General features: G+C 42.0%; 1 protein-coding gene across 1 annotated transcript in view; it reads left to right on the plus strand.

Moving 5' to 3' along the window:
- LOC103397749 (rho guanine nucleotide exchange factor 28-like) overlaps window positions 1-13,497 on the plus strand; it is a 49,309-nt gene that overhangs the window by 23,520 nt on the left and 12,292 nt on the right. The window contains 7 exon segments of the mRNA XM_025053178.1: window positions 3,552-3,673; window positions 4,462-4,844; window positions 5,527-5,701; window positions 8,019-8,130; window positions 9,529-9,571; window positions 10,840-10,929; window positions 12,001-12,124. Coding sequence (XP_024908946.1) covers window positions 3,552-3,673; window positions 4,462-4,844; window positions 5,527-5,701; window positions 8,019-8,130; window positions 9,529-9,571; window positions 10,840-10,929; window positions 12,001-12,124 — 1,049 coding nt within the window.

A 13,497-nucleotide genomic window follows, 5' to 3' on the forward strand; every position in this document is an offset into this window, starting at 1 on the left:
TGTGCATGGGTTACAGGGTCACACTCTACCTTTAACTGGTCCGCTTTTCAAACCTGGCAGTGACTGCCGTCTTTGTCTGGCTCTCTGTAAAACCTCTCTCACTGCTCAATTCACTGCTACTGTAAGAAGCTGAGACCCTCATTCAGGGACCTGAATATCACATCACTCAGAGTAAACTGATATTTGATGTGAAATAACCCCTGACTAATAGCTCCGCAGCATTTGAACTCTTCAAAGATGCAGAGTCTGCTCTCTGTCTCTGTGATTAAGATGGACATTTTTCTGTGGTGTGAACTCATGACATTTAAAACTCCATGTGTCTTTGTTGTTTACAAGTAAAACTAATGCAAAAACGCAGATTACAGTAACTGACAGAAACGCTCACCCGGGCAGTGTTTATGGGTCAGGGCTGTGTGTGAACAGCCGGGCCTGCGGCAGTCAACTGCGGCTGTGGCTCTGGCACAGAATGTGAACTATTATGGCTGACTGTTAGCTTCCTCACATGATATAAAACAGTACCAGTTTTTAAACCACACCAAGACCCTGGTCGTGGAGATTTGGTTTGACATTAGATTTGAACCAAACCTAAGACACGTTGTACTGTGACTTGTGCAAACACAACACTGATTCTTAACCGTGGGGCAGTGCCCCAAACTTGGGCCATCAGCGCCACCTAGGACTGCTCAGCTACAGTGCAGCTTTTGACCACATGACCACAGTAATGGATCAGTCAGGTCTTTAACTTGCTCTAATATGCAGAGAAGAAGTCTTCAGCTACAGTAGCTGTAGCAAAAAGTTTAGAGAAGTTTTTAAAATGAAAAAATTAAGAAAAAACCATGTGCGACTGCTTCTTTCACCCCCTCCTTCAAAAAATTCTTGATTTCATTAAATCCAAAATAAAAACAGTCAAAAAGGTTAAGAACCGTTTGCTATAGACAAAGATTGATGGTTCACACTGTTTTTGTTTTTGTTAAAGAACTGATTGTAATGTTTATGCAGTGTTTTTGCCATTTCCTTCTGATTACAGGCTCCGTTGTACTCGGTTGTATAAATAATGAGATTAATGCTGGAGCAGAAATACTTCTGACTTTCAGAGGGTTGGTGTTGATGTGGACTGGGCTCGGTGCATCCCGTGGTGGTTAAACTTGAGTCTGTTCCTCCACATTTGATGCGGATGGAAGCGGCTTCATATGGTGTCCTCATCAATGTCTGGTTGACTCCCTGTTGCCTCCTGGATTTATTGGAGTCAGCGCACACAGGAAGCCAAGCCAATTGTTGGTGTGATTTATTTTCTGACTCCCTGTTTTGTAGAGAGTGGAGCCCAAAAAAAACATTTATTTGTCTTTAAATAAGTCTGCAGAGTCTTGAGGTTTTATTGCAGCCAGGCTTCTGGCATTAAAAGGTAAAACTGTCACTGGGGTCTTAACAGTGTGAATGACCTCTTTTTTTATGATACTAAAATCTGCAATTCCACCAGTGTTCTTTTAACACATCATTTTGTAGCTTGAGTTAAAGGTAAACATGCTGAACTGGCTCCTCTGTTTACAGCTTAAACCTTTACTGGAAGTGAGTACCAAAATAAGTTTTTGAGGCTGGGGTCAGGGTCTGCTGACAGGAAACAGGTCTCAACTCAATGACAGACACATACGCACTAGTGGTTAATCCCAGTAGGACAGTTAGAGGTGACACTGTCAGAGTCTTTACTAGGCCTCTGAGTCATTACTAAGTGATCTGAGCACATGGAGCCCTTAGATCTCTGAGAGCATGATGACAGATCTTTGATACTGCAAACTGTGATTAATAAATGCAAAACTGAGATTATTCTTTCCTCAAACGATTTAAGCAACAACCACAAAATCACAAAAAATTTCAGTTAGTGATATTTAGTTGTCTAGCTCAGTGTTTCCCAAACATTCTTTGTGGGGACCCATATTTTAAAAGTCACAAACCTTCACGACCCAAGTCAATAGACATTATTGGTAAACTCCTGGGAAACAAGATGGCAGACGACCCAAAAGAAATCTCTCGCGACCCACCTTAGTACCACCAACTCCATCAGTTTCTGACTGGTAAAACATTCAATGCAAAAATGTCTTTACCACCTACATAGGATTGAAAACAGAGAAAATACAAGTACAGGGCAGCAACTCTATACATTAAGTACAAGAGAGCGCCACATTTAAGTAACCAATAAGGGTTAGGAGCAAACAAAAATGTGATTACCTGACTTTATTAGAGCGGTCAGGATGTATTGGGTGCTGGTTTCAATGTGTAACTTTTTTGTTTTTCATAAATTAGGTCTCTACCCTTGTTTACTTGCCAAGTTAAAAAACAAAACATTACAGCCTTAAAACATATTTCCTTCTACACTATATCATTCATTGGTTGTCTTCAATGTGATCACACTAGGATATTTATGTACCAGCCTCCCACAAAACAAGTGGACAGTTTGTTGGATGAAGCATGTTGGTTTTAATGTTATCTGGTGATTTTTGTTTTCATTTTGAGTGGAAACTATTGAACATCTGCTATTTCACCTAAGTCACCAAAACAAACGGACGAAGCGGAGGGTTTTATGATCAAAACACCCCAAGCTTTCGCGTTAACATTCTGCTGACAAAGCAGTCTCTCAAGTCAGACCCTGGTTTGGCAGCTGTTATTGAGACTTGGATCAGGTCACATGATCTTCATAGATGATGAGTATCTTACGTTCTTAAAACTTCTAATTTAAGATCTGTTTTAGGTTGAAAAAAGAGGCAGCAACATTACATCTGGTATTTTTCAGTCTATCAACATATATAACATATTATTCTGTTTGAAGTACACTGCAGGCCAGTCACTGGATTTTGTAGTTTTGAAGTCAGTGTTTCATCTTTCACATGTCCTGTGTCAGTTGAGTACACTTTGTATTTAATTAAATTTCCAGACAGTGAACAAATAAGCCGGGACAATATCTGACTGTGTCTCATCAAAGATCTGTTGTAGTCAGGGCTGTGGTTGTGGTGTGGTTAGAGTACTGGCTTGAAAATACTCGGTGAGAACACGTGTTGTAGAGGAGCTGTGTTGTGTACGGAGCAACTTCCCAGGCGGAGCTCTGTGTGTGTGTGTGTGTGTGTGTTTTCAGAGCAGGAGTGTTTTCTCTTGTTTAACAGCAAAACCAGGTTACGGCTCACAGTGACTCCACTGTGCAGAGAGGCTTCCAGTCAATGCTACTGTGTGCTCACCGGGACTTATTTCCACCCACCCACTGTATCCACGGCTGGGTGGGGCAAAAAACATGCCAACAGATGCCCAGTCACAAGCTGGTGCACACCCATTCACGTGTGAGTGCAAGGAGCCATTCAGACAGATGCAGACACACAGACTGCTGGTCCAGAACAATGATCTGCAACTGCCCAGGATGTCCATGTCACTTCCTGTGTTTGTGAGAAGTTATTTGGTGTCGCTGTGGAAACCGAATGTAATATTGAACATTTTCTCTCTCACTCTCTCTTTTTGTTTCTCTCTCTCCCTCTCTAACCCGCTCTCTCTGGATCATTCCCTGTATTCAGAGAAGAACCAGTCCAGGAAGGAGAGCCAGGCCTCATCCCCAACCTTGGCGGCTGCTGCCAGACTGTCAGCCATGATACACGGCAAAGACAGAGTATACGCTAATGCTATGGTAGTGGACCAGGTAAGTCGGCTTTTTATTGTATTATCTACAAATATTTTAGTGCACTTTTATCACATGATGTTCATGAGATGAAGGCGACTGGACTGGGCTGTTCAGGTGTGAAGCCCCTTAGACAGGGGTGTCAAACTTATTTTCATCGGGGGCCACGTCAGCAATACAGTCCCCCTTGAAGGGCTGGTTGTAAATGGAAAAACTGTACAGATCCGTGGACCAGTACCGTTCCATAGGTCATTTGGTACTGGGTCGCAGTGGGACACAGTGAAAAATTGTATTTAAAGATTTATGCATTTAAAGATATTATTATTAATATTTTTAAATAAAAGTAATTCAGACTCAGATACAAACAGAACAGAGTCTAAAAGGTGTTTTATTTTGAAAATTTAATGATCCTTCAATGGTCAGTACCTTGGTACCAGTCTGTAGAAACAGGTGGTACTGGCTGACCAGTCCTTGGAACAAAAAAGGTCAGGGACCACTGGTATAGATGTAACTACTCCATAAAAACTTTTAATTTGTTATGTTAATGAACCCTGCTGCATGGACTTTACTAAATGCTTTTTAAGCTCCTGCGGGAAAACGGTTTGGTGGGCCGCATTTGGCCCCCGGGCCTTGAGTTTGACACGTATGCCCTAAGAGGTCTTCAAGGAACCAAGGCCAGTCCAGGCGCTACTTTGTCAACTTCTAAATGACCTGGTTGGCCGATAACATCCACACACAAAATGCAGCTGAGACGGCGCTCAGTCAAAAACGTTCCTCCTGAATGAATTCACCAATTTCTCACGTTTCAGGTGGAAGATGCTGACATCAGATACCGCTCTCCAGGGGAGGATGAGGTCAGTCCTGGGCCCCACGGTGACAGCCACTGCTGGGACTCTGTCTCCAGGACTCCCCCCGACTCAGGAAACTGTTCCCAGAACCAGCAACCATCCTCACCCTGTATTGATGAAAGGGGATTCCAAAGCAGCAGCCTGGAGGATCACAGGGAGGCATCCCCTCGTATGTCTCCCACCTCCCCCTTTACTGCTTCCCCATCTTTTCCCTCCTCCCCCCTGGCTTCCGCCCTACGTTTGTTTGAAGGAGTGCAACGGCGTCAGAGACATCCCTTCCTGCCGACGTCTCCTACTCTAAAGCACCAAGGATGCAGTTTGGCTGAGACCAGATGTGGCCTGAGGTTGGTCATTGTATCACAATCAATCTTTAAATGTTGTAGCGATAAAAAAAAAATCCTAGACATTACCTCAAACTCAGCCATGTAAACTCCAGGACTGTGTCGTGATCTCAGCGTTAAAGACTTGTCCAGCAGTATGTAGTCCAGCACTGAGTCACGCCGAGAGAGACAGACAATCAGATGGTTGGAATTTCAGCAGAAACTCTTTTGATTCATGTTCATGCCAACACCGTCATCAGTGAAGGTGCAAAAAATGGCAGGAAGTTTGGACACAATTGAGCTATTTGTTTGTTGAAGTTGCTGAACATTCCTTCCAGTTCACTCAGCTCTGCAGGAGCTTCCATACTGGGACTAAAGCAAAGGCTGCATGTTTGACAGCCTTGTTATGACTTAGATGCAGGAAGAATGAAGAATAGTTGAATGATCTTATCATCTCGCATTGATGACACAATTGCAACAAGGCGATGGCTGGGATTCTGAGCCGGGCACAGTATTATGCTGCTGTGTTCCAGCTGTGATGAGTCATCACACTTGGAAAACTGGGGGAAAAAGAGAGAAAAAAAATAGCATAATAAAATAAACCTTAGCAGTTTGTTTAGATTCCTGCAGTGCGTGACACTGGGTATTGGAAATGCAGAATGGTAACATGTGTCTTTCTTCTGTATGTGCGTAAACACATAAACAGTCCAAGTGTGGAGTGTGACAGTGAGGAGGAGGACATACTGGGACATTCCTACCCCTGCTCGTCTCTGAAGCAGCAGGCCTTCCTGCGGTCCAGCTCAGGGGAGGAGAGAGACTCCTTTGACGCATTGCCAGACTTGAACTGCCCACAGTCCAGCAGCACACAGACCTGCACCAAGGTACCGTCACTGTCACGCACTTATTTGAATTTTACTAACATGACAACAGTTTATTTGCAAACCTCTGTTGACAGTTCAATACATTATCATAGAGTACAACGTGGTACAATATCATACTGTAGGACACGATGCAATACAAAACATTACACAGTGGAACCTCGAAATACGAGCGTCTTGCCATATAAGTATTTTAAGATGTGAGCACGCTTACAGACGCCAACACTAGGTGGCGGAGCACTCGGAGCAGCCCACGCTGCCTCACACTTCTTCTATCTAGATTTTCTGTCTATTTTGTGCATATTCTTCATAATAGTGATGAGTTCTAAGAGAGTGAGTGGTAAGGATATATATATATATATATATATAGTGGATATAAAAAATCTACACACCCTTGTTCAAAGCCAGGTTTTTGTGATGTAAAGAAAAGACACAAGAATAAATCATTTCATAACTTTTTCCACTTTTAATGTGACCCGTAACATGTAATAGGCAAATGAAAAACAAACTGAAATCTTCACGAGGGAAAAATTAAAAATAAAAACTTAAAATAACCTTGTTGCATAAATATGCACACCCCTGTATAACTGGGGGCGTGGCTGTGTTTGGATTCAACCAATTACATGCAAACCCATGTTAAATGGAGTGAGCACACACCTGTCACCATGTAAAGTCCCTCTGACGAACCCCCCAAAAAAAATCTGTTTTATAAAATCAGCTGTTCTAGTAGATTTTCATCACATTTTTGTAGCCATGGTCCGCAGAGAACTTTCAAAGCATCAGAGGGATCTCATTATTCAAAGTTATCAGTCAGGAGAAAGGTACAAAGCAATTTCGAAGAAGTTAAATCAACCATGGAACACAGTGAAGACAGTCATCAAGAAGTGGAGAAAATATGGCACAACAACGACCTAACCAAGAACAGGACGGCCGTCCAAAGTTGATGAAAAAACAAGGAGAAAACTGGTCAGGGAGGCAACCAAGAGGCAGCAACACCGAAGGAGTTACAGGAATATCTCTCAACTACCGGCTGTGTGGTACATGTGACAACAATCTCCCGTCTCCTTCATATGTCTGGGCTGGGGGGAAGGGTGGCAAGACGGAAGACTTATCTCTCAAAGGAAAACATCCAAGCCAGGCTACATTTGCAGAAAGACATTTGAAATCTCCCAAATGCATGTGGGAAAATGTGTTGTGGTCCGATGAAACAAAGGTGGAACCTTTTGGCCATAATTCTTAAAGGTATGTTTGGCGCAAAAACAAAACTGCTCATCACCCAAAGACTACCATACCTACAGTGAAGCACGGTGGTGGCAGCATCATGCTTTGGGGCTGTTTTTCTTCAGCTGGAACTGGGTCCATAGTCAGGGTGGAGGTAACTATGAACAGCTCAAAATACCAGTCAGTGTTGGCACAAAATCTTTTGACTTCTGTCAGAAAACTGAAGATGAGGAGGAAGTTTATCTTTCAACATAACAACGATCCAAAACACACATCAAAATCAACTAAAGAATGGCTTCACCAGAATAAGATTGAGGTTTTGGAATGGCCCAGCCAGAGTCCAGACCTGAATCCGATTGAACATCTGTGGAGTGATCTGAAGAGAGCTGTGCTTGAGGAGATGCCCTCGCAATCTGTCAGATTTGGAGCAATTTTGCAAAGAAGATAAGAAAGAAGGCAAATATTGTGATATCAAGATGTGCCAGACTCATAGACACTTACCCAAAAAGAGTGCTGTAATTAAAGCCAAAGGTGCTGCAACAAAGTATTAGTTTAAGGGTGTTCATACTTATGCAACAAGGTTGTTTTAGGTTTTTATTTTTCCTTCGTGAAGATTTTGAAGTTTGTTTTGTTTCAATTGCTTATTACATGTTATGGGTCACATTAAAAGTGGAAAAAGTTATGAAACGATTTATTCTTGTGTCTTTTCTTTACATCACAAAAACCTGGCTTTGAACAAGGGTGTGTAGACTTTTTATATCCACTGTATATATCCACTTTATATTAAATTACAATTCAATATGATAAAACAAGTGATTCCAAAAACATTTACTTTACCGTAAAAGATTTACTGTTACTCAAATTATTATATTTTTCTCACAACGTTGCTACAGTACAGTATACCGTAATGTTTAAAAAGAAAAAACTTGTCTACACTAATTAAAGAGAAACTTCCTGTCATGCTGACTGTCACCAGCTGAGTAATGTGAATAAAAGTCAGACATTACTCCTCCGCCCCTGCAGCATTCTGCTGCTCTTCTCAACAGGACTGAACCTGCCAGCGTCTGCTCACTGTCTCGCATCTGTTTTGTTCACCCAGAACCCAGAGGAGGCCGAGGTTCGTCTACGCTCCTACTCCTACTCCTCCCCCAAAGCCAAGCCGTCACGGCCGCTGCTAAACCGAGAGGCGACTATCGTTGACCAAGCAGAAGGCGAGTGAACTCTCGAGTCCTTTGCCCTTTAACCTTTCTGTTCCCAGTAGTCTGTTGAACGGACAGATATGCCACTATGTCTGAGGAGGTCAGACAGGTGTTGTCGTTCGGCTCTGGATCCTGAAGCCTGTACGAATGTTTACAGTCGGCTTCTCTGTGACAGTACAGCTTCTGGATGTTAGTGTGTTTTACAGCATTAAGGTCATATTTTATCCCATGTAGATGGTGCGTTCAGGGGTCATTCGCTCCTTTGGGCTTTTTCGCTCTCTAAATCGCTCTTTCGCCTCAACCGACTTAGTAAGTACAACATCAATGTCGTCTGTTTGGTGAAACACTTGTTTTTCTTCTTTGGGAGAAGGCTGGTGATCAGGAGCTGCACAATTAAAAGATCCATCCATCCATCCATCCATTTTCATCCGCTTATCCGTTACCGGGTCAGAAGTCTCCACCCAAATCACATTGTACCGTACCAACCCCCCCAAACCTTCCTGTGGGTGGTGAGCCCACTGGAAGGTACCAACCGCCTTAACAGGGATTCGATGACACCTACATGCAGGGCTTAAGAGGTTCTCAACCTATGGTATGCATACCACTTGAGGTACTTGGGCTCCCTCTAGTGCAGTGATCCAAAACTATATTTATCAGAGGACCAGACTCTTTCTGGACTGACACCTTGGGGGCAGAACTCTAATAAATAAAAATAAAAATCACATTTTGTCCAATGGAACTTAAGCATGTATATATATGTATAGTGTGTTTGAAAATCGCCCACTCAGTCAACATTTCTTGTTGTCATTCAAATTGTGCAGCTGTACACGTGGTGAGGTGAAATACTTGCAATATTCTTCGAAATTCTCTGATATTACTGGTAACGGCTGCTCTATCAAAAACAGACTTTCTCTGAAGCCAAAGGCACAGAGACTCTGTTTAATAACAAAAAGACTTTCACATCTCAGTAATGAGTCACAAATTCTGAGCTAAATCTGGAAGATTTTAATGTCCCGAGGCTTTGGAAAAGTATTCTTCTCATATCTCTGATAGATCATCTGGAGGAGAAATTCTTTCTCCACTGAGGTTTTCCTTTTGCTTCCACTCGGATCTCTGTTCTGTTTCACTCTTAGTTTTGATTTTTTTTTTTTGTTTTTTACCTTGTGTTTACCATCATCTGGATTTTCAAGGCAAAAATCATTTTGCTGTGGTTGTTATTCCTCCGTAGGAGTTTCAGACTGTTTGAAGGATTCTTTCATTTGCAGCTACATCAGTTTGATTTTAGGTCATGGTTTCCACCATACATCATTTGATTGACATTTCCATAAAACTGCTTTGTCTCTTTTTGTCACAAAGTCTCAAAATAACCTCCTAGATGAACCAGTCTGACATTTTCACTCTTCATTACAGAGCAGAGAGCGTTCACCCTGACAGAGACACCAAGGGAGAAAAGGTAATAACAGAGTCGAGGCGACACCCACTCAGATGTGCAGGGTCTCGTTCAGATGGTCTGTGTGTGTTTGTTTGTATGTGTATCTCCAGTGTTGAATGTGTGGTTGGGGGTCTGAGTGTGCAGGATGTGGCAAACCTCCTGTTGCAAGGCCAGAATACGCTGGAATTGCAACCTCAAAAATAACTGAGTAAACAACGAGACTCTGGGTTTTTCTGGACGCAAAACCTCACAGTCACCCCACTCATTCCTAGGCCACATCAATAAGACTGACCATGTAGTATGTGCTCCACATACGGTCTTCATCATTTCCGATGTATTTTACTACTGACCTACCATTCTATCATGTGACAAACGCTGGATCCATAATCATATCATGTTGAATTTCATCTCACAGCTTCAGTGTCATGTGCTATTGCTATTTTCTCTGCTAATAACTGTGCTGCTTACAGTGGAAACATTTTTTAAATCACAAAATATGATTAGAATTATATTAGAACATTATTTCTTTATGCCTTAAGACAAATTAGAATAAGTCTGCATTTAATAAACGATACAGCAAGAGAAAAAAAATATAAACCCAACATAAATCTCAGGAGGCAAACATGAAAATTTGAAAAAAAAAAAAATCCAGAAGTTTGTCTTTATGCCAGAGTCAGGTGAAAAAAAAGTAATTTCTTTCACTATTTTTTACCTTGAATTTCTCCAAAATTAAATTATTATTATTATTTTTAACTTTCAGTTCAGACTAAATATTCCTTTTCCTGGTTTCTAACAAATGTAAAAGTGCAACAGCAGTAGAATGGTATGATTCCTACCTGACATGCAGTAACTCTGTGTTGAGTTCCATCTATCGCCCCCAATGGGCAGCTTCAGGAAGAGCATCCGGTGTAAAAACTCAGCTTCTGGTCAACTGCTGTTGCAACCTTAACGGAAAGGCAAAACAACAGGAATTTGTACCAACGGTGTTACTGTGTCAAAACACACATAGGATCTACATACGCACTGTAAAAGTAGAGATTTTTAAATATTCTATATTAATACAAAATATACAAACAAAACAGTTTTGTCCATAGGAAATATTATATTCCATCCACTAAATGAAAATGAATGGGAATGTTTCACTGTAATAGAACAGATCGTCAACATGTCCATCTGTGGAGAGGGACATTTGGACAAAGGAAAATCACTTCATAGGCAGATGGGACAAACACTGTCTGAGAAAAAAAACAAACAAAGGTCCGGTCTGAGGTGTTGTTATATCCATGCAGGGTTTTGGGTTTCCGTAAACGGGCCCAGTCAGCAGAGGAGGAAAGCAGCTCATCGCTCCAACACCTCACCCTCTCAGAGTTCCTCAAAGAGTATGTTTTCACCACAACAACCTGGCGGCCATGCATGCGTGGTTTAACTCATTCTAACTCTGTCATGAAACCATTATCAGACTCATCCATTAACCCTCTGGGTCCTTCACCACTCTGTCTTGGTTCTACATACACCTCCACCTGCAGAAAAGTCGGTACGTTATCACCATTTCATTTATACAGGATGAACCCAAGTACCGTATTTTTCGGACCAGGGGACGTTCTAGCAGGAAGTGCAAAAACAAGACAGACAGGGGAAGTCAGTGCAAAGAAGAACACGTTTTTATTTAGCACATGCAGCACAACACGCACGACGCACAAAATATTTTCACACCCTCTCCCCCTCATCATGGAAAGCACACAAAGAAGTTCACGTGATGCGGCGGCTTATAGTCCGGTGCAACTTATATATGTAAATTTATATATTTTTTTAACTTTTAACTTAGTGGGTGCGGCTTATATTCAGTTGCCCTCTATAGTCCGGAAAATACGGTACATTTGGATAAAAATGTGCTGAAAGTCAACAACCAAAGTAGAGATTTTAGTTTTTATTGCAGTTTTATAAAATGTACCGACTCTTCCGCAGGTGTTAGTTTTCATTTCTGCAAAGATGAAATAATATCTGTGTATTCTATGACTCTGACGTAGTTGAATGTGAAGTTGCATGTTCTGTTGTTTCTTTGTTCTGCAATTACTGCCTAGCACATAGGCCATAGTCTTATAGGTTTCTAGAAATAGTTGACACATTATTAATTGCATTATGCCAAGGTCACTCTATAAATAGTCTCCACTAGAGTCCACTGTGACTTACAGGCATGCCAAGCATGTTGCTAAGAGTAATAATCTGTAGAGTAGGGGGGCCTGAAAGAACCGTCTGGACATTCTTTCATTCCAGCATGACACCAGTGAACCCTGGTATATTCACATTTTAGAATACTTCCTTACAAATTCCTGCGGTAAATATTTGTTTTGAAGAGTCAACGCATGTCTGGTTTGAAACCTGCAGATGTCTAGAAGCCGAAATAATTTAGTGATGTTGGCATCTGACTGAAATGTTTACTGCCAAAACAGGATCGAGGACGAAGAATGGGATAAATACCTAATCCCATCCAAGGCCGAGTCGGAGAAGTACAAGGTCAGCCGCACCTTCAGCTTCCTGAAGAGCAGAATGTCCAGCAACCGCAACAAGACCAAGGTGACAAATGATGAAGATTTTACAAACATATACAGTTTATACAGGAGGTCCTTGGTTTATGACCTACTCGACCTACAGCGTAGTTACATCACCATCCCCCATAAGTTTATTTAGGAATAATTACAGTGTATGGCCTAATGACAAATTTCGCACGGGAACTAGTTGGCGAGCGGAGCGGAGTGAAAACATTGTCACGTGGCACTAAACGCGGAAGACGGCTTTGTTAACATTCATCGGTTGTACACCGTACATTGGATTGCGCTACATTCACTTGGGAACTTTCTGCCCTTGATTATGGCTCCCAAGCGTGAGTCAGGCTCTTCTAATGTTTCCATTATGACATGTGTGTCAAACTCAAGGCCTGGGGGCCAAATGCGGCCCACCAATCAGTTTTGTGTGGCCCCTGGCCAGTACCACCCGTTACCCATGACCTATTATTTTAAGTATTGCCAGATTACCTTAAATAAAAAAAAAGTAAATGGATATGAAATGGACTGAATTTGCTTTGAATGAAGTAAATTAGTAAAAATTAAGTACATTTTTTTTTACTCTGTCCCACTGCGGCCCAATACCAATTGACCTAAGGACTTGTAATGGTCCACAAACCGGGGGTTGGGTACCCCTGATCTATACAGTCTTCCATTTACAACCAGCCCTTCAAGGGGAACTGTATTGATGATGTGGCCCCAGTGAAAATGATGTCATTATGATGTCACCACTATGTTAGCACAGGTGAGTGACACATGTAAAGCACGTGAGTTACTACGCTGTAGGAGTGGAACTACGACCTAAGTTGAGCACTGATTTATAAACTGGGTTTGTGTTGAAGCCAAGAAGTTTAAAAGCCGCTAAAACATCTGGTTGAGCGGATCAGGAATCAGGATTCCTGTGGCTGTGTTCGTGGGCCTTCATCTGAGCAGGGAGAGTAATTCTCTCCTTCTACAGCTCTTAGCAACATGATACAGGGAAAATATCGACTTACATAACTCAAGGACCCCCCCTGCACACAGCATGGGGAACCAAAACACATTCCATAGTATACGCTTAAATTTATAAACACGTGTGCATGTGCTCACGAACGTGTTTCCATGTAGACACGAAGGCCTGATGCACATGAGCGGTCAGAAAACAAACACGTCCTCCTAAACTTCTCTTCAAAGTTTGATGTGAAAATAAGCAGTGCACTGTAAAATAGAAAGATCTTCTTTACATTACCCCCCGCCCCCCCGACTTCCACCCTCCAGAGAGGATAAAGATCCACAACAATCATGATCCCCGCTGATTAAAAACAGTAAACAGAGCAGCTCGTCCAGAGTTTACTACGTAAACCTCTGCTAACATCACTTACACAGGTGTGTTTCAGCACGAAGATG

This window comes from Cynoglossus semilaevis, chromosome Z, assembly GCF_000523025.1.
Source record: "Cynoglossus semilaevis isolate Cse_v1.0 chromosome Z, Cse_v1.0, whole genome shotgun sequence".
Classification (NCBI taxonomy): Eukaryota; Metazoa; Chordata; class Actinopteri; order Pleuronectiformes; family Cynoglossidae; genus Cynoglossus; species Cynoglossus semilaevis.